Source organism: Takifugu rubripes, chromosome 21 (assembly GCF_901000725.2).
Source record: "Takifugu rubripes chromosome 21, fTakRub1.2, whole genome shotgun sequence".
Classification (NCBI taxonomy): domain Eukaryota; kingdom Metazoa; phylum Chordata; class Actinopteri; order Tetraodontiformes; family Tetraodontidae; genus Takifugu; species Takifugu rubripes.
The window spans coordinates 10,880,035-10,898,897 of record NC_042305.1 but is presented as its reverse complement, the minus strand read 5'-3'; the positions used below and the strand labels follow the sequence as shown (position 1 = coordinate 10,898,897).

The following is an 18,863-nucleotide window of genomic DNA, read 5'->3' as shown; positions in this document are numbered from 1 at the left end:
CTTCCATGTTTGAACCCTTTACTCCATTTTTTGTCGGAGGTAAAAAAGAAAAAAAAAAAGTGCGGGGCAGCAACAGCTGTGCGCGCGTCTGTGTTTTTCTCCTCACGTGTCGAGGCGGACCGTCATCGGAGGAGTGTGTGTGTGTGTGTGTGTGTGTGTGTGTGTGTGTGTGTGTGTGTGTGTGTGAGAGAGAGAGAGAGAGAGAGAGAGAGAGAGAGCAGAATTTGAGGACGAGCCTCTAACTTCCCCAGTGGACCCTCCACGTGAGGACATCCCCCACCCACCCACACACACACACACACACACACACACACACACACACACACACACACACCCACACCCGTACATACAGCAAAGGAAGAGGAGGCGTCAACCTAACTTTAATAGAAAATCTTTTGTCTCAATTGTTTGTTTCTTGAAAATTAAAATTAAAAAAATATCAAAAAGTTATTACAGTTACAGTTAAGTTATTAAAAAATGAATTTAAATTGGGTTTTTTTTAAGAAGAAAAGGGTGAAAGAAATATTTGTCGCTATAATTTCCTTCTTTTTTGGGGGGGGCCATTAAACATATGAATCAACGAAGGTGTATCGCCATTAAATATATTTATACGACAGCCAGCGCCATCGGCCCATACATCCTTTTAATGGCAAATACAGTCGAGGCTTCATTCTATCTTTGAGATTAATGGACTTTTATCCCGGGCATCATAAAACGCGTCCGATGTTTGGTGACTGAGCAGCTTTGGTGACTGTTTCAGCTGCTGAAGAGAGACGGTGGCCCGGGGGACAAGCACAGAAGAACCCCCCCTCCACGAAACACTGTGATCTATATGGTGGCAGATTTGATTCAATCCACCCGAGCTGCAGCCGCTGCTGGGCTACAGCTTAAACAGTGGGCCGGTAAACACAAGAGCTGCCTGTTGGTGCCTCTGAATTCCAGCTGCGGTGGAGGGAAAATCCAGAAAATTCCCTTAATAAAATAAAGCGTGAAATGAGGGGGGAGTGCTGCCAATTCGAATAATGACCCCAACAGCAATTTAGCCTCAAATTGATCTGAAAGACAGTCCTAACCTGGAAACAGCTCCACGGTCATCACTATGAGTATTGATTAGTCGGATTACACGCCCATAGTCGGACCTGATTGGCGACATAATGCGATTGGATAAAATGCTTTTAGATCACATCTTGCTCTTTGTAAAGGCAATTTAATGTAAGCCTGAGGGGACAAAGTATCACCGCAGTGAACGTTTGCTCCACCACACAGAGTTTTGGGTGGTGAAGGGTTTTATTTTGGAAGTTTTGTCCCGGCTCTCCCTCCCTCCCTCCCTCTCCATATAATGGAGTAGAGGAGAAGATTGCGGGCGGGTGGGGGCGCCTCTCCGCCTTCGACACACTGCTCCGCTTCAGAATTTGCAGCGAGGGAACTGCACGATGACCTGAGCAGCGACCAATCGCACCGAAAACACCGGGGAAAGCGACACCATCAGAAGGAAACAAGCGGACGAGGTTTGAGCCGAGGGGTCCACAGAGAGGAGCACCCTGAAGAAAGTGGACTTCCCCCCCTCCTCCGCGCCATCTCCATCAGATGTCCAAGTTGTGAAGAGCTAAAGTTCGGTGTTTCCGGGACTTTAAACAAGTAAGTGCTTTTGCAGACCTTAACCCCCCACAACCACCAGCATGCGTTAGACACTTTAGGAAAGTCTGCTGTTAACGCACGGCGGGTTATTCCAGCCTTCTGTTTTACTTAAAGGTGTATTCTCAACCTGCTGCACCCCATGAAGCCCTTGCACAGGAAACATTGGCCCGTGGGAGGTTTTGGGGATGGGACCTGAGCTGCTATCGCCTCTCCCGGCGGATGTCGCGTCGCTTTAAAGTTGCTTCTCCTTTAAAGCTGCAGCGTCTTCATCTGTGCGCGGATCAAAACTAGTTTGCGTGTTTTGGTCACTACCATTGTAATGCCCTGATACACCTCTAACATCTCCTGCTTTGATATTCGTGATACGAACGTAGCAGAAGGTTGTAGGCTTCCAAATTCCCACTTCCAACTGTTTTTTTTAAAATTGTTTTTAAGTCTTTATTGTATTTTTGGCAGATTTCCAAAGGCTGCCTGCAGAAATGCATTAGTCTGATGGTGAAGTGCCTTTCAAAACTGGAGTTTCCCCTGACTATTAGCATTAAAACGTTAAAGATTTAGGAAATACGACCTTTATTGCCTGTAACTGTTGATCTGACCAGAAGCTTTTGTGCCTCCATGCAATTTAATTAGGAAGGACCTTCTTGTCATGAGCAGCAGTCCATTCTAATGGGCATCTTGGCCATTGCCCATTCCAGTCAGGTTATTACATTTATGACAGACGCCCAGTTGTGACTCTTGCTCCACATCATTTCGATCGAATCAGTTTAAACTGAATAAAGCAGCAAATCGACTGATTGGCTTGATTCAGGCTTGTACACCTGACTTCGTCCTGCTACCAGTTCTATTTCAGCCTTCCACCTTAAGGCTCAATATCCACCCGAGCTGAACTTCACTGCAGAGGAGATTGAAGCCGTGCTGGTGTTGGAAGGTATTTGCGGCGAATGATGGCTTTCATAAGACGCATCATTCAAGTAAAATCAGGGATATTTTCATTACGCCATCACTTTTGATGTTGCAAAGCATAGCTTCCCTCCCACGCAGCATAGCGTCTGTCTGTCGTGTTCCATTCCCTCTGACAGATCCGCGCCCCAGAGAAACCAGTACGCTCAACACGCATGGAAATTGTGTAGTCTCAAAACCAAAAAAGCGGCTTGATAAACTTTATCTTGACTTATTTGACCCAGTTAAACCCTGAGTGTTGCACGTGACCAGAAATGACCCAGCAGCTCTATTTGGATGCTTTAACTTTGGACTGTGTTTGGTACATTTGTTGTCATTCAACTCAACAAATGGCTGCATTTACGCGCCTGTTCTTGCAGCCCGCGGAACGCTACAGCGCAGTGGTTTTCCACAAAGATCAGTTTTCACATCTGCGCAGCACACGCTGTTCCCGCTGGAGTCACTGCTGGCCCTCTCTCTGTCTCGCACCGGTACACACACTTGGTTACGTGCACCGTGTCGTTGCCTTGCGGTGTGTGTCCGGCTCTACCTCCTTTCACGCCAGTGTGCTGACTCTGAGTTTTCCACTCTCTTGTGCCGTGAGAGCCAGAGATATTAGAGGTGAATGCCTGAGAGAGCCTGCACATGCACAGGGGTTAAACTTGCATGTCCTGTGCACCATGGCACATACCCTCTTCTCACATTTTCACCAGGGCTTAAAAGCGTGAACACGTGCAGCGTGTGCTTGAAACCGCATCCGTCAGGCACGTTTGGCGGGTATGGGGGGTGACCTGCGTGCTCCAGTCCGTGGTTTGTTTACTCATTTTCTTTAAGGTAAGAATTTAAGGGGGAATGGCTGTAAACTAAGGACTGTTTAAATTCTTCTTGTGTATTTATTTGGAAAATCTGGACAGCATTGCATACTACATGTGAAATTAATGAAATCTTGCCATCTTCTTCCTGCTGTATGAATGCTACTCATTGTTTACTTATGTGTCTTTTTGTACTTTGGTCGGCCAGATTTGCAGTAATGAGTCATTTCTGGGGTTCTTTTTAAAATGGACGGTTGGTTTTAGCAACCTTAGCTCCTAAATAGCAGGATCCAAACATTTGTTACAAAGTTAATCTTATTGATGCGTACGCACAGCACCTGCTCACTTAAAATCACCACAAGTCAAAATGGGAATGCATTAGTCTGATGGTGAAGCACCCATTCCCATTTTACAACCAACGTGGAGCTGAGTTTGGTGGCACAGCACCGCGGTTATTACCACAGCTTCCCCCTCCAGGACTGCTTGATTATAAGCTGGATATGAACTTGGCCATTGCAATCACCATGATTTGTGTGAGGAATAGAAGTCCAAGGCATCCAACATGAACATTGGTGTGTGAGTCCACCAGGCAGGCTGCCTCCCTCCATCTTAATTATATGTCTGTCTTCAGTTTTCACTCAGAAAAACTGCACTATTGGCCAGGGGATTAGGTTTTACTAAGATCTGTTGCGTAAGTAGCTGAAACCTGGAAACAAATCTCCAAAATCAAGATTCTTTCTCCAAAAAAGTGGTCTCAGATTGTCCACGGTAAGCAGGCTTAGCGCTGGGTGGGTTCATGGAAACATCATTAAAATTGTCGTGACATTAAATGCAACTTTAAGTTATAGAATTGAAAAAAGAGAGAAACTCCCAAAGGTGTTCTGCCTGGTTGAGGTCAGGATTCGGTGCAGGCCAAACAAGTTCCTCCACCCCAAACTCACCACTGTCTTTATGGACTTTGCTTGTTGTTCGTGTTAGAACAGGAAGGAGTTCATCTCCAAACTGTTCCAACAAAGTTGGGAGTCTTGGTTGTCTGAAGCATAAAAAGTTCCTTTCTCTGGAAATAAGAGTCAAGCCCAACCTGAAACAATACCCCCGCACCGTCCCCCCACCACCAACCCCACAGGCAGGCCAGCATTGTTCTCCTGGCAATGGCCCAACCCAGACCCGTTCATCTGATTGGCAGATGTGTCCCTCCAAAGATCACATCTGCACAGCTCCAGAGCCCCTGGCGGCACTTTACATCCCAGATTCTTATATGTTCCATTGCACTTAGTGATGTAAGGCTGCTCAGCTGTGGAAACTCATTGCAGGAAGCTTTCTTCATGCTGTTCTCTGGCTACCCTGATGTCCACACAAAGTTTTGGGGAAAAGGTTTTGGGAAGTGATGTGGATCACAAAGATTCTTTTGATTCTAATGATTACATTTACCAAATCACTTATTTAGCCTCAGATCACCAATATCTGTTCATCTCAATGAGTTGTAAATATCTTTTTTTTAATTAAAATACAGCAGTATAAGTGCTTCTGAAGAGCAACAGAAAAATAAACATCATCTGCCCAACATCCAGAAATAACTCAGAACTAAAACTAGAAAATCACTCAGAGAGCGAACCTCCACCTAACAGCCCATTTCTCCAATTTTGCAAAGATGAAGAACTCCTAAAACATAAAATTCCTGAATCCAGGCGGCAATCACCCAAAATGTAATCGTCTCTTCCTTGTTGTGGTATAAACAGTTCCTGAAAATGTCATTAACATCCGTTCATAACAGACAGGCGAGTGGCGGCTATCACCCGACCTCTTTAATGGAGGTAATCAAAGGAGGAGGGGGAAACCAAAGCAACGCCAGGACAGTCAGGCGGAGGTGCAACTCAGGCGGGGCTAAGCCCAGGGATGAAACCGTGCAGATCTGCAGCCGCATTAGGAGTCTGTCTGCCCGATGTCTACCAGCACCGGCCTATTCTTGAACGACTTGGTTGCAATCCAGATGTGGATTCGTGTGATTTTCTCCCGTTTATCCCGCCACACGTGTTTACCTTGTACTTAATTTCCTCTGGCCTGAGCGACTGACTCCGCTCCATTCACCAGCGCAGCTGTCCTATATTAGCAGAGTGCTGAGTGAAAGAGCAATAAGAAGGAAAAGGGTGACGTTGAAACGCTCAGGTAATTGCACCGAAAAACAAGCCTGGGCAAACAGGCCAGTGGGGTCATTTCAGGGTCATGTATGAACGCTGTTTCCCTAATGTTCACCCCAAAGGTGTATTCGCATTGGGTGTGCATGTTCAAGAGATACTAATGCAAAGATCATGTGACCTTTCCCCCGGTAAACATTCTCTGGCTGTACCCTGACACCGTGGCTGTTCCCAACCCCCCTCCTCTGTCTCTGCTGTCAGCTCCCTTGGAACAAATACAGATGATTAATAGGGAGTTTAAGGAAACTTTGGAGAGGATTGGCGATGCCAGAGAGGATGTGAAGTCCAAATGTTCTGCATGTGTGTTTTAGAGCAGAGGTACTGGGAGGAAGGTCGACCACAGAGGCTTTAGCCATTTACCAAGCAACCCCCGGAGGCCTGGGCAGAGGCTGCCTCTGCTCCGATTGACTCAGGCTAACTTTGACTGGGTAAGAAAGAGAGTCGGGAATGGGGAACGGATGCTCTAGTGATGAGGACGAGACAAACTCTACCAGAGGTTTTGATGAAAACTGCTTTCAACTTTCTTTTCCATGGATTGTAAGGCCCATTTACTTAAAAAAAAACAAAGAAAAAAGAGGTTTTTAAAATATTTTTAGAATTGTTGGAGAAAGGAGGATTTAGACAGCTTGTCAGAGGCAGAAAAAGAGCAATAATTGATGGTGAGACGGAGAATCTTTTCTTCAGGCTAGACGAGCCTGCTGCTGGCTGACAGCACTCAGCAGTAAATTGCTGTATTACTTGGCCTTGTATGGCCTCTGACCATTGGAATGTGCGCGCGCGCACGCACACGCACACGCACACGCACACACACACACACACACACACACAGAGCTTTTTTTTTGGAATGCTCTATGCATTAAAGCTTTTATTATTGCTGCAACGTTACCCAGTGGCGGTTTAGTCCACGCGAATGTATCAGGAGCTGACGTCCAGTTGCAAAGATGGTAGCTTTATGTTAGCAAGCTTACCCAGATGTATGTTGCCCAGAGTGGGGAAGTATCTGGCAAGAGTCCCCTTTGAAATACAGCCTCAATGGTTGGCAGCCCAGCAACGCTGTGGAGACACAGCTGTAAATATAGCCAAGGGTGCGGACACAAAGTTTAACCTATATTTAGAAAGACTGGGAGAACCAAACAGCGAAAAAGAGTGCAAGTCCAGGATTTTTCTATTTCACAGGCAACTATGATCCAGTTTGCTACAAACGTCAGATTTGCCTTTCCTTCCCAAATCCCATGAAGTGTATGAGACAGGAAATGACGTTGGCGCAGTAAAAGTATGCTTTGAAGTATTTTTAGCAGCCCCTCTTGGGGTAATATGTTGGAAAATTGAGGTTTCCAAAAAAAGTTTTTTGGGATTCTCAGAATGATAGTAATAATCACAATCAGGATTTGGAAGATTTGGAACGTTGTTCACCTGCGCGCAGCCTAAACTGTTTAACAGTTCACGCAAAACATGGATATGTAGGTGTCCTTGATGTTGCCAGCTGCCTCCGTGGCTGTTTTGTCTGGAGGGTTGCTTTCACCTTTCAGCTGCTACATTTTCCACAAACGTTTTATATAAAAACATCAGGGAACTGTTTTTCTGCCCCTTTTTCCCCTTTTGGTTTTATATATATGAGTATATATGTGACAGGTTTCTTTCAAAATAAAAAGTTGCACAGAAAAGCTAAAAATCCATTAAATTGATAGTTCATTTATTTTTTTGTCTTGAACACATCTCCACCTCTGCCACGAGGAACGTCTGACCTAAAGGGCCTGTTACGCACACATGTGACTTTCGTGGCTGCAGCTGGATCACAGTCTTAGGTTCATTCTGCAGCGAACACTCTCCCGATTGTGCCATATTAATTAAAAAAATATGAACAGAAGTGGAATAGAGAGCCTCTCATCTATCATTCTGCACAAACAGAGCCAAAGTAGAGAAATAGTCCGTTTGAGGGGAAAAAAACAGAAATGGGAATATTGTGACTAAAAAGTAGGAGGAGCATGGGTGTGAAAAGTGAGGAAGAGTGTGTTCACGTGTGTTCACGCCTTCATGGCACGATAGCGTCTGGCTGATAATTTGAATGCCTCTGTGAGTGACCGCTCTGATTCTCTCCGCAGCATCATGGCTGTCTCCTCCTCCTCCTTCTCCCCCTGCCTGCTCCTGCTCCTGTTCCTGATTTCCTCCCTGAGCTGGGTGTCCAATCGCAGCTCTGCCTTTTTGATGGAGCGTGGTGGCGCGACATCATCCGGTAGGTCACCGCCGTCTTTGCGCCATCCGGACAAACCCTGACGGATCCCTCCCTGCCCGTCCCGGTGCTCATCAAACATTAACAAGTGCGATCGCGGTCGTCTTGTTGACACTCCTTATCGCGTCTTATGTCAGACGCGGAGTGCAGAAAGCTCTGTGCTTGGGGGTGCGTGTGGAAATGTTTACTGTTGAGCAAACGCCACCCAGGCTGATCGATAAAGCCGGGGTAAATATATGATCAGAGCTCCTCTGTCAAAGTCCAGGGACGGGATGATGCAGGATGTCCAGACAGCTGACCCAGCTCTTTCTGAACCATCACATGTGTTTATATAAAAGAATGCCTCGGCTGAGAGCATCTGAGTGTCATTTATTAATCCAAACCCCTCTAAAACCGTGTCCAGGAGGCATAAAATAAAAAAATTCCACGGTGAAGAAAAGGATCAAATCTGGCTTCTTCACTAATGGCTGAAGCCACTGCAGCTGCAGGTGAGGGGAAGGTGTGCCAGGGCGTCTGTTTGCCTTCAGTCTGCGTTTAGTTGGGCAGCACATGATTTAGCGAAACGCTAACAGCGAGTCCAGGAACAGATCGATTTTGCTCTTGAATTTGTGAATCTGTTTGACTTTTGATTCTGCTTTAATATTTCGTTTTATTTTCTAATGCCTTATGAAATTGTGCTGTTCACATTTCCCAAATAGTAAATATTTTGAGGAATATAATGGAGAAAATTGATCAGATGGAGAGCGGCAGAGACTGACCCATGGCAGAAAGCTTTTTGATTCTTTTACGGCTTTTTCACGTGCTACGTCTACTATGTGACGATAATCAGCAATTGAGGAGAGAGTTGGGGTCGAGTCCCAGGAAGGGTCGAAGAAAGGTGTGAACTTTAGAGGGCTACGCACGTTTCAACCTTCAAATAAACGGATGCGTCAGACACCAAACACATGTCTCAGTACTCAGTACTGTAAGTGAATAAATAAACCCCACCATGTTTTGTGCCCCATGTCTTTGCCCTTTGACCTTTTGACTTTGGGCCTGCCCGCCTCTGTTGGCTCACTTTGCTTATCTGATGAGCTCCCAGACGAGCAGCTGTGAGACGTGTGAGGGCCAATGGGCCGACATCCTGCCTGTCTGGCTCACTCGGTCGTTAAAATCGACTCTGAAGTGGAAATCTCGCCCTGGTCTTCCTCAACAACCCCTGAAACATCTGTAAACACAGCACGCTCTTGATAGCCTGAACAAACATGTAGGCAGACGGTAAACTTCTCAGGCTTCACCACCGTCAGCACTGTTTTTGCACTTTTTAGTCGCAGACACATAATAAGTCAACTAAAGGAGACTTTATATAAAAGGTGCTCCACAGGGGCCCAGTGGGCGTCGTCCAGCTTTATCTCCTTTCCCACACTGAAGCATATAAAACTAAAAAAAAGGTATTAAAATAAGTGTGACAAAAGAGAGAAAGCACCATAAACCAGATTTTGCTGCTCTTCTGTTGCTCAATTGGATGTAAGATGACATAACCGAGCCAGCTCTGTGGGTTTTTAATGCCATTAGAGGAGATTAACCTCGTTAGTACTGGATAATAAATCGCTGAGATCATAATAGCCGACCGGGTGACTGCGTGGTGGAAGCACACCAGATTCCGCCTGTCGGACTTGAATGATAGGAACGCTGATGCTAAGCGTCATGGGAATCAGACGCATCCCCTGATCCTGAACCTACGGTGTGGAGTGAACAGTCAGGCTGGGAGGAGATGTGAGCGAAAGTGCCTCCTCCGAGGTTGTTTACAAGACCTGTTTTGTGTCCCTTGTTTTGTAACCTGTTGCAGTATCCCTCCCCCACCCCCAACCACCACCCCCCCACCTCGCCTGCTAACACCACAGCTCCCTCCGCTCATTCTGAACTTCTTCGTTTTTCGCTTCCTTGGCACGGACGAAGACGCATTCCTCCTGAAAGACAAATAACACCTGCAGTCGTGCGCGCGCGAGGGGAACCTGGTGCAGTGTTGACCGTCACTGTCAGCGTGTGGCGCCAGTTTATCCATCTGGTTTACAAAAGTGTGCACAGACAGGAAGTGATGTGGATCCTCAGGCATGGACGGTAGCACCAAGTATGTTGACCACAAAGTGCTCGATTGGGCAGCGGAGACACATTCTGCTCTTAAATTGGGATCTGCAGCCACCAATCAGCTTATCACAAGTTATTCGAAACCTTCCTATATCTTTTTCCTCCATTCCTGGCTTCAGACAGGAAATACCTGTCCAAACACACAAACGCTTGGATGCTTCAAAATGTCTAAAAGTTAAGATCCCTTTGAGCGGCACGTTAAGGGTCACGAAGATCCTTCACCTAGATTGACTCTTGCAGAACCCTGGAGGAGGCTGCATACGTTTCTTCTGGCAGAACCAGCAGTAGGACAATATTTTGGAGGCCTTGTTGGCTGAGCTAGCACTGCCCAGCTGCTCCACATTATGTTCGATCTCAAAAAGGAGCCTGATAATTATCCTGCCTAAAGCCTATCTTCATGTTGAGAATGCTTATTTGCCATTACCTCTCTTATCTGCAATAACTAATAATCTTTGAGCTTTGTAAGATAAGAAGTCTTAATAGCATTTAATAACATAAGCTGAGCTTGTACAGAAGCTCTAGTGTTTGCAGTGTTTGTGTTTTGACATTTGCCAAAAATGGCTTTCAGTATATGAAAGCCAGCTATATCACCCCTGCCTCTTGGCGCAGGCTAACTGAAACCACGGTGTCTTCTCTCCCCCTTCAGTGGGCCCCTGAAGCGTTATTAACGTCAACGCTAACTTAGCTCTGCAAATGAGCTGGAAAAGGTAATAATTCATCCGCAGCAGCAGCCTCTGTTCCCTCGCGCCCCCCGTGACAGCCAAGTATTTATCTGACCAATAAAACCTTTCACGGGTCGCTTCTTGATGAGTTTTATGCGGTCTTTGCCAGCAGAAGAACCTTAGAAAACCCTTTATTTGGACTTTTTAGCAGAGTTTAAACCTTAATGGCTGAAGCTCACATGTAGGAAGATAAGTGGTTTTTGAGCTATTTATCACACACCCATACGGGTGCACACACGTGTTTAAAGGTAGCTGGCAGGTACAGGCAGGCTTCATCTCCCGAGCGCCTGCGTCTCTGCATGGAAAATGTTCAGGTCTGGCCTGCGGGAGCAGACAGTGAATACCAAATACCCTTGAGCAGATCAGCCGGTTTTCACCTCAGTTTGAATAACGAGTCGCTCCGGGTTTTTCACCTCTGACACACTTCTGGTTCACAAATATAAGCATTTTCTAAAATTCCGTCACCTTTTGACCTTGATCTCCAGTCCTTGCACCGAGGTGGGCGAGCCACTGTGTGCTGTTAAAGCTTCTGCACAGAACTGGAACAAGGAGCAATGGATGGCACAAATGTGCACAGATGTGCAGGTTTAAAAGAGGGGAAAAGTTCCCATGAAAGTGAATGCATAACAAAATGTTCTGAACTGATATAAAACGCAGCACAATCGTGTTTCGACTGCCAGTGTTCAAGCTGGACCAGGCCAAAGCTCTCCCGCCCATTGGCAGTCTGCAGAGAGCGGAAAAGGGCCAAAAGGATGAGAAGTGGGGGCACAATGGAATGTTAACTGTTGACCGCACAAATGCTTGTGTACAGATGTTTTGCAAATACTTTAAAAGTGAGAACATTCAGTGGGGTTATGTGAGTATAGCCTTTCTTTTATTTGAAACCCATAAAGAATAAAACATGACCACATATTGCCTCCCACAACCTGAGGTTTGTTTTTAATCCCGGACTTTGTTTTGTGAAGCCTGTTTATGTCCTCAATCCGGCCGTGATTTAATGCTCCAGCCTTTTCCGGAGGAGAGGAGAAATCAATAATTTCCTCGGTTGCTTATTTATGGTGCCAACAGTCCCTTATTATGTGACTCAGGAGGGGATGGGAATTCAGCCCCCAGTGGCTGAGGGGAGGCGGTGCGTTTTGCATTCTGCAACGAGAAGGGAGAGCCAGAAAACCTTAGAAAAGACGATCACTGTGTTAAAATTTAAAGGTGGAGCTACAGCAGATTAGATCTTGCTTGTAGTGCCACAGCTGCTGGGGTCCTTCAGGCTGTGTGTTTTCCTCGTGGCAGCTCTCTGGCAGCTACAGGTAAGTCGTCCATCGCTAAAAATATACAGCACAGTTCCGACGCCGTGTGCGTCTGCCAGCTGCTCTCCTATCCCAGGTTGTAAAATAGCTCCTTGTGCAGTAATAAGATATGATTGCACAGCGTGTCACAGCCTTTCAGCTGGAACATTTTATTGACTCTCAGCCAATTTGGTCCATATGTATGCTCTGTGGATTTGAAATATTATGTGATTGTGTTGTTTACTGTGTACTTGAGTACCCTAAGCATGTTTGCAGTGGGAACTGGCATTGTGTAACTTTGGTTACACAAAACCTCAGCGATGTCAGCAAATGGGATTCATCTACCCGGAGCTATTTGATATCTGTAGGGTTTGTCTCAGATTATTTCTTTGTCCTCCTCCTGTTGTCTTTTAGCCCCGTATGAGCCTCATTTCACCGAGTGCGTCTCCAGGAACCAGGAGACGTTTCAGTGCTGGTGGAGTCTAGGCAGTTTTCACAACCTGTCCCTTCCTGGGGCCCTCAGAGTCTTCTACCTGAAGAGGGAGTCAGGGTAACGGCCCCTCCACTCACAAAAGCCTCGCCTTCGTCTGCACGTAGCACAGGTCTAACCGCTCGCTCCGCTTCTCCTCTTTCTCCTGTTAATTTCAGCTCCCTGGTCAACGAATGGAAGGAGTGTCCAAAATATATCCATTCGAACAGGGAGTGTTTCTTTGACAAAAATCACACCTCGGTTTGGACCAACTACTGCATGCAGCTCCGGAGCCACAACGTCACCTACTCTGATCAGGATTACTGTTTCTTTGTGGAGAACATCGGTACGTAACATTTGCACGTCCGTCCCACAGTGGAGACATGAGAGACAGTGTTACTGACAGCTGGCATAAAGGTGTGAGGAAACAGGACTCTTCCGTTATCAAACATCACAGACACACACTGTTTACATGGCAAGTGTCTGACCATCAGGTTGTGTTTTGTGTATGAAACGGTGTTTTTGGGGTGGGGGTGCCTCACATCCCACAAAAAAATGTTCTCACGTGTGAAAAATGATGAGTGACTCTCGATGAGTGGCTCGAGTGCAATCTTTACTCCATCAAACATGTGAATCACTTTTTTCCCCAGTTCGTCCTGACCCACCAGTGTCTTTAAACTGGACTCTGCTGAACATAAGCCCCTCCGGGCTGAGCTATGATGTCATCGTAAACTGGGAGCCCCCGCCCTCTGCAGACGTCAAGGCAGGCTGGATGCGTATAGAGTATGAGATCCAGTACAGGGAAAGGAATTCCACAAACTGGGAAGCAGTAAGTCACATACATGACACAGGTCCATCTAGTTTAATTTAAAGTATGGTGGCCCGGGCACAGGTTTCCTGTCTCCCCCTGATCACTTGTGGCTAAATGCATGTAGCTATGTTGGTAGCACAAAACAGCGTCTCTGTTGAGGGAGTGTAAGGAGGGATCTGTAGGTCAGGGGCCACGGGACCACGAACAGACTCGTATTCATTTCCGTCTGAGCCACTGTGTGATGTGCAGCTAGGAGTGCGAGTTTGTAACCCTACCCATGAGGTCTAAGCCTTAAAACTTAGCAGCCTCACCGTGATAAGTTGTTTAGATTCAGTTTATGTTGTTTTTTTAAACTTCCCTTTGTGTTTCTTTTCATTAGCTGGAAGTTCAGCGGCACACCCACCAGACCATCTATGGCCTGACCATAGGAAAAGAGTACGAGGTGCACATTCGTTGTCGGATGCAGGCGTTCCAAAAGTTTGGAGAATTCAGCGACTCCATCTTGATTGAAGTGACTGAAATTCCCATCAGAGGTGAGTTGATGGAGGCTCCTTTGTAGAGCCGTTGGTTATCACGCTTTCGGGTCCACTGCTGCTGTGATGACGGGCGTTGTTTCACGGTGTCTTCCAGAGTCTCCCTTCTCTCTCACCCTGGCACTGGTGTTTGGGGCCGTCAGTATCCTCGTGCTCATTGTGCTCGTTGCTGTATCTCAGCAGCAAAGGTAGGAAGAAACTCTTCCACAGGCACACAAGCACATGCATTTGTTCTTCCATCTTTCTGATGACTCTCATTGACATACTAATGCATTACAATTGCTAATGCTAAAAGCTAATTATGGTAAAAGACTGCATATGCATACATTCCCAAAAGCTGATTAAATTCCATCTGCTCTGCTATTACAGGTTAATGATGATTCTGCTGCCACCAGTTCCAGCACCCAAAATTAAAGGCATCAATCCAGAGCTTTTAAAGGTACAGCAACATGTCATATGAGCATAATTGTTTTCAAATGATGTGATGTATTTTCAATCATAGAGTTATTCTCGCATTCAAAGCCTATAACCTCTTTAAATAGGCCTCGTTGCTTTGTGTAAATACACACAGAGGCTGATGAATACTGAGATCAAAGTGGCTCCTGTAGGTGGAATGATATTTATTCATTCATTTTGTTGCTATTTTGCACTCAGAAAAATGTGAAGCGCACCGGGGTGGGTTTGCTGTGTCCTCTCATGTAGACAAATTGAAATCCTATTTTCATTTGCCTCGCCGCATCCAGGTGATTGACATGGAAAAATTGTGTCCTTGCAGAAGGGGGAGCTGGACGATCTTAATTTCATCCTGAGTAGTGGGGGCATGGGTAGCCTGCCCAGCTACGCACCGGAGTTCTACCGAGACGAGCCGTGGGTGGAGTTCATAGAGGTGGATGTTGAGGAAGGAGACGCTGGAGAGAAGCTAAACAGCCGGGACTCGGACACCCTGAAGCTGCTCGGTCTGCCCCTGTCTGTCAGCCACAGCGTGAACACGATGGGCTCCAATACCATTAGGTAAGAGGAAGTGGAAGGGGAAGATGCTTCTGTTTAATTTGTGAATAAGTCAATGGGACACGTCCTGTTGCAACTTTGAGCGCTTTTAGATCGCCTTTGACTGTTCTGATCGTCTTTGACTTGGATCCCCTTTGCTGTCTTCCTGTCTCTTCCAGCATCCCTCATGATGATTCCGGTCACATCAGCTTTTATGACCCCGAGACGTTTAATCCCGACACTCAGGTCCTGATGGGGGCGCTGTTGCCCAGCCAAGCCGAAGAAGACAGCAGCAAAGATGGTAGCGTCACAGGATCTCCGTCACAGGACACCAGAAAGACACCCGGGGTCCAAGGCCAAGCCGGAGGAGCCCAGACTTGGGTCAACACGGACTTCTACGCCCAGGTCAGCAACGTGATGCCCTCTGGAGGCGTGGTGCTGTCCCCCGGTCAGCAGCTGAGAATCCAGGAAAGCATGGCAGCCACAAAGGTGGAGAAGCAAAAGAAGGCAAAAGATCCTGAAGACGGGGAGGATGCCGAGGACAAGAAAGAGGGCGAGCAGCGGCCCCAGGTGCTCCTGATGGATCCCGAAGGAAGCGGCTACACCACGGAGAGCAGTGCCCGACAGTTCAACACTCCCCCTTGTTCCCCCGAGCCTGCCGAGGGTTACGGAGCCACAACCCCTCAGGCAGCAGCCACAGCAGAGCGTCACCAGTCACCGTATATCCTTCCTGACTCTCCCCAAACACAAGTCCTTGCTCCTGTTGCAGACTACACAGTGGTGCAAGAGCTGGACAGCCAACACAGTCTGCTCCTCAACCCGCCTGCCCGCCATTCTCCTCCTCCCCCTGTGCCTCAGAATCCCCTTAAAGCCCCGCCTGCTATGCCCGTGGGATACGTCACCCCAGACCTTCTGGGGAACCTGTCCCGTTAAAGTGACACTAGCCTTAGACCTTCAGGTGGGAGGTCTCGCGTCCTGGTTCTGCCAAGTTCCTGATGGAAACCTGAAATGTCCCTGCAGAGAGACACGGATGTGTGCAGGGTGCCCAAAGGGAAATGTGAAAAGCGGATGACACGTTAGTTAATTTCATGCTGGGGTATCCAGAGGTGTCCGTGCACCTTGTCGAACTAAGACAAGAGTCCAGAAGCAGTTGCTCTCTGCCAAACCTGCCTTGGATCGCATGAAACCTCTGGCTAATCGTGCTTTTGAACAATGACAGTGTTGAAGTCTTAATTGTACAGAAAGCCTCCAGCCGAACCAGTGTTTCACACCGTGCCACAGGAAGTCATTGTTGCTGTTGACAGCGCTTGCTGACTGATGTTTTGCTGCTCAATGGTCGCTTGATTTCACAATCATACATTTCTTATCTTGTTAATACATCAGCAGAGCTATATTTTTATACATTAGCACTAGCCCGCCTCAGAACCACACTATTAAAACAACACTATGCAGTGTTCCCTAGCATTCCTACTTTAATGGTGTCAGATATATTTTCATAGATTATACATACTTTTTTTTTTACACAGCTACTGTATCAATGCACAAAAACTGAGGAAAAATAATCCACGTCTGATGGATACCATTACATACTATCCCATTTTTGCCCTAAAAAGGGAGATTAATGAAATGAAGGAAATTACTGATTGTATTAAAGGTGGTAAATGGGAATAAGAGCTTTTTAGGGGGGGGGGGGGGTAGTTAAGAAATTCTCAGTAACAAGTGACAGACTTTGTGGTCAGTCTCAGCGTAGCTTTTTAACTCTAATTTTTAAAGTTGTATACTTTAGATATTTTACTCCCCAGCAGTCCTTGACACAAGTCATTGACACCTGGGAGCTGCTTGGTACACGTAACCGTCACCATCATGTGCCTTACCCAAAGGCACGTCATTTAGCACAACGGGCGGAGGGCGTCCAGATCCCACCGGTTGGAATCCCCAACTCAGCCATAAGCTCTTAACTTGTACGCTTTTTCCTATTTTGCTCGGTTATTGCAGGGGCAGCAACTGGAACAAGTGGAAAGACTGTGAATGCAATTAGTTGCAATGCTAAACTTATTAACGGGCAGATATATAGCGATCATACGTGCCCACGATAGTGTTATTTGCTCATTTAATAGCCTTACTAGTGCTTTTGAATTTTTGCATCGTAGCACTGTCATTTATCAGGCGGTAGCTGCAAAGCTTTTGTGTGAGGACTCCCGATAGATTGTAATTATGCCCACAAATGCAACCACGACCTGAACACAACACTAACTCTGAATTGCTTTTGTTTGCGTCCCTGAGAAAAGCTGGCAGATGATTGTATCAGGAAAGGTCATTGGTATCAAACAGCCACACAATAATGAGAGCGGCGACGCCAGGGCCGCCAGGCGCTTTATGAAAATGTGAACAAGATACTTGTGTGCCATTTCTCTTCTGCCGTCCCTTTGTTCCCAAAGAGCTACCGCATAGGCACTGCTGTAGAAATGCCTTAATGTATTTACCAGTGCTGCAGTCTAACATTACAAGCACCTAATTTCATGCTTTTGGGGTTATTAATCAGGATGAGCTGGTTCCTAATGTCCTGTGTTCAGCCATACTGATGGGATGTGAGGACGCGCCAGAAAATCACTTGTATAAATGTGAAGGTTTGTGATAAACTGGACGTTAATGACTTGTTGATTTGTTTACTCACAGCGCTTTTACCACAAAGAAGAGTTTTTTTTTTTATCAGTCTAGCATGTCTGGGTTATACCTTGCTGTCTTTTATTTTCTGCCTGTCCACGGTGTCATGTAAGAGTGTGCAGCCTTTGTTTCATGTGTAGAAATGTTTCAGTCACTTTGCAAGCACTTTGTTCACGTGTGTAAAATGTGTGTTTTCGGACTAGAGCGTTGTGTTTATTTTAATTATGCAGCGCAGTAATCGGACAAAAAAGCTTCAGTGTTCTCTGGGTAGACTTTCTTTTTTTTTACACTACCAGATTGATGGAGTAATGTACTGTAATAGGGTACTGAATGTTTGCTGTCAGATTTGTGGCTAGATAAATCAGAAAAAGCCCTGCATCTCTCCTTTATCTCTCCTCTCATCCTGTCCAAGAGTTTATGTGTGTTTGAATCTGCTCTCCCCATGTTTTGGCTGGTTTTTTATTACTTTATAGTTTAGGAAATAATCTGGAGGTTTGGAAACGGCGTCCAGCTGAGCAGAGATTCGAATGGTTCATCTTCCTCCCTGTTTTTCTATCGGTCTGCCCACCATCCGAGGAGCACGCGTCAGTAATGGCTTTGCTATTATTCTTCTTATCTGTTTGAAGCACATGTTGCAGAATTACAGTGGATAATGGCTGCATTACTTTTGTGGTGAAATTTGTGTGTTGAAATGGGGTGCATGGGCCTTTGTGTTGTTTTTCAGACCCTCTACTTTAGAGCTGATATTGACAGCTGACGCTGCTGGTTTTACTGAAAATCAAAGCTGTGTTGGATTGCTCGTGTCCTCTTTCAGCTTTTCCTGTGTTGTATGTGTACTTAATAAGCTCCAGAAAATATATAATTACAGCATCTCAATTATTTTGTCTATGTCATCATTTGACCTCGAAAAAAAGAAAGAAATAAAAGCACTTTGCTGCTACATTGTTGCTTTTGTTGCCTTCTGTACACAAGAAAACTGAGCCCTTTAAACCTGAAGATGTCGATTACGAACCAGCGTGCGATTCCCGTTCAGCCGTGCACTTTAAATCCAATTGTGAACGCAACCCACTGGCTGCGTACACGAGACCCCCGTTAACTACCCACCAGGCGTGTGATTAAAAGTAAACAAGGAGCACTCAGTGACAGGAAAGGATGTTATTGAACAAAATGTACGGGCCCACTGTGGGAGAGTTCACATGCAAATTTGGTCTGTGTGTGCTTGTGTGTGCATGTGTGTGCATGTGTGTGTGTGTGAGAGAGAGAGAGAGAGAGAGAAAGCTAGGAAAATGGGAATTGTGTGGCATTTGCAGGATGGAAAGTACATACTTGTTTGCGTGCAACACAGAAGCACTTTGTGCTTGAGAGAGAGAGAGAGAGAGAGAGAGTGTGTGTGTGTGTGTGTGTGTGTGTGTGTTTCTCCCCTGTTGCAGCACTTAGAGGAAACGGCTGCAGC

General features: G+C 46.2%; 1 protein-coding gene across 4 annotated transcripts; it reads left to right on the top strand.

Annotated features, from left to right (window-relative positions):
* Nucleotides 1–1,309: 1,309 nt before the first annotated feature.
* Nucleotides 1,310–18,350, top strand: ghra (growth hormone receptor a). Of its 4 annotated transcripts, none has more exons than XM_011615550.2 (10): nt 1,310–1,638; nt 7,687–7,817; nt 12,361–12,496; nt 12,595–12,761; nt 13,066–13,244; nt 13,606–13,759; nt 13,857–13,947; nt 14,129–14,198; nt 14,535–14,770; nt 14,926–18,350. In XM_011615550.2, the coding sequence occupies exons 2-10, from the start codon at nt 7,691–7,693 to the stop codon at nt 15,677–15,679; spliced, it is 1,914 nt and encodes a 637-aa protein (XP_011613852.1). In that variant the 5' UTR covers nt 1,310–1,638; nt 7,687–7,690; the 3' UTR covers nt 15,680–18,350. The 4 variants fall into 4 exon arrangements, with proteins under 4 accessions (XP_011613852.1, XP_029684814.1, XP_029684813.1 ...); XM_029828953.1 differs by lacking the exon at nt 1,310–1,638 and adding an exon at nt 4,916–6,012; XM_029828954.1 differs by lacking the exon at nt 7,687–7,817 and having other exon boundaries at nt 1,314–1,638.
* The last annotated feature ends 513 nt before the right edge of the window (nt 18,351–18,863 follow it).

What these genes read in the sequence shown, in the direction of transcription:
- ghra (XM_011615550.2), top strand. Translation starts at nt 7,691, where the DNA reads ATGGCTGTCTCCTCCTCCTCCTTCTCCCCCTGCCTGCTCCTGCTCCTG. An exon ending in GACTGAAATTCCCATCAGAG is followed by an intron (nt 13,760 to 13,856) that starts GTGAGTTGATGG and finishes GGTGTCTTCCAG; the next exon opens with AGTCTCCCTTCTCTCTCACC. An exon ending in GCTGTATCTCAGCAGCAAAG is followed by an intron (nt 13,948 to 14,128) that starts GTAGGAAGAAAC and finishes CTGCTATTACAG; the next exon opens with GTTAATGATGATTCTGCTGC.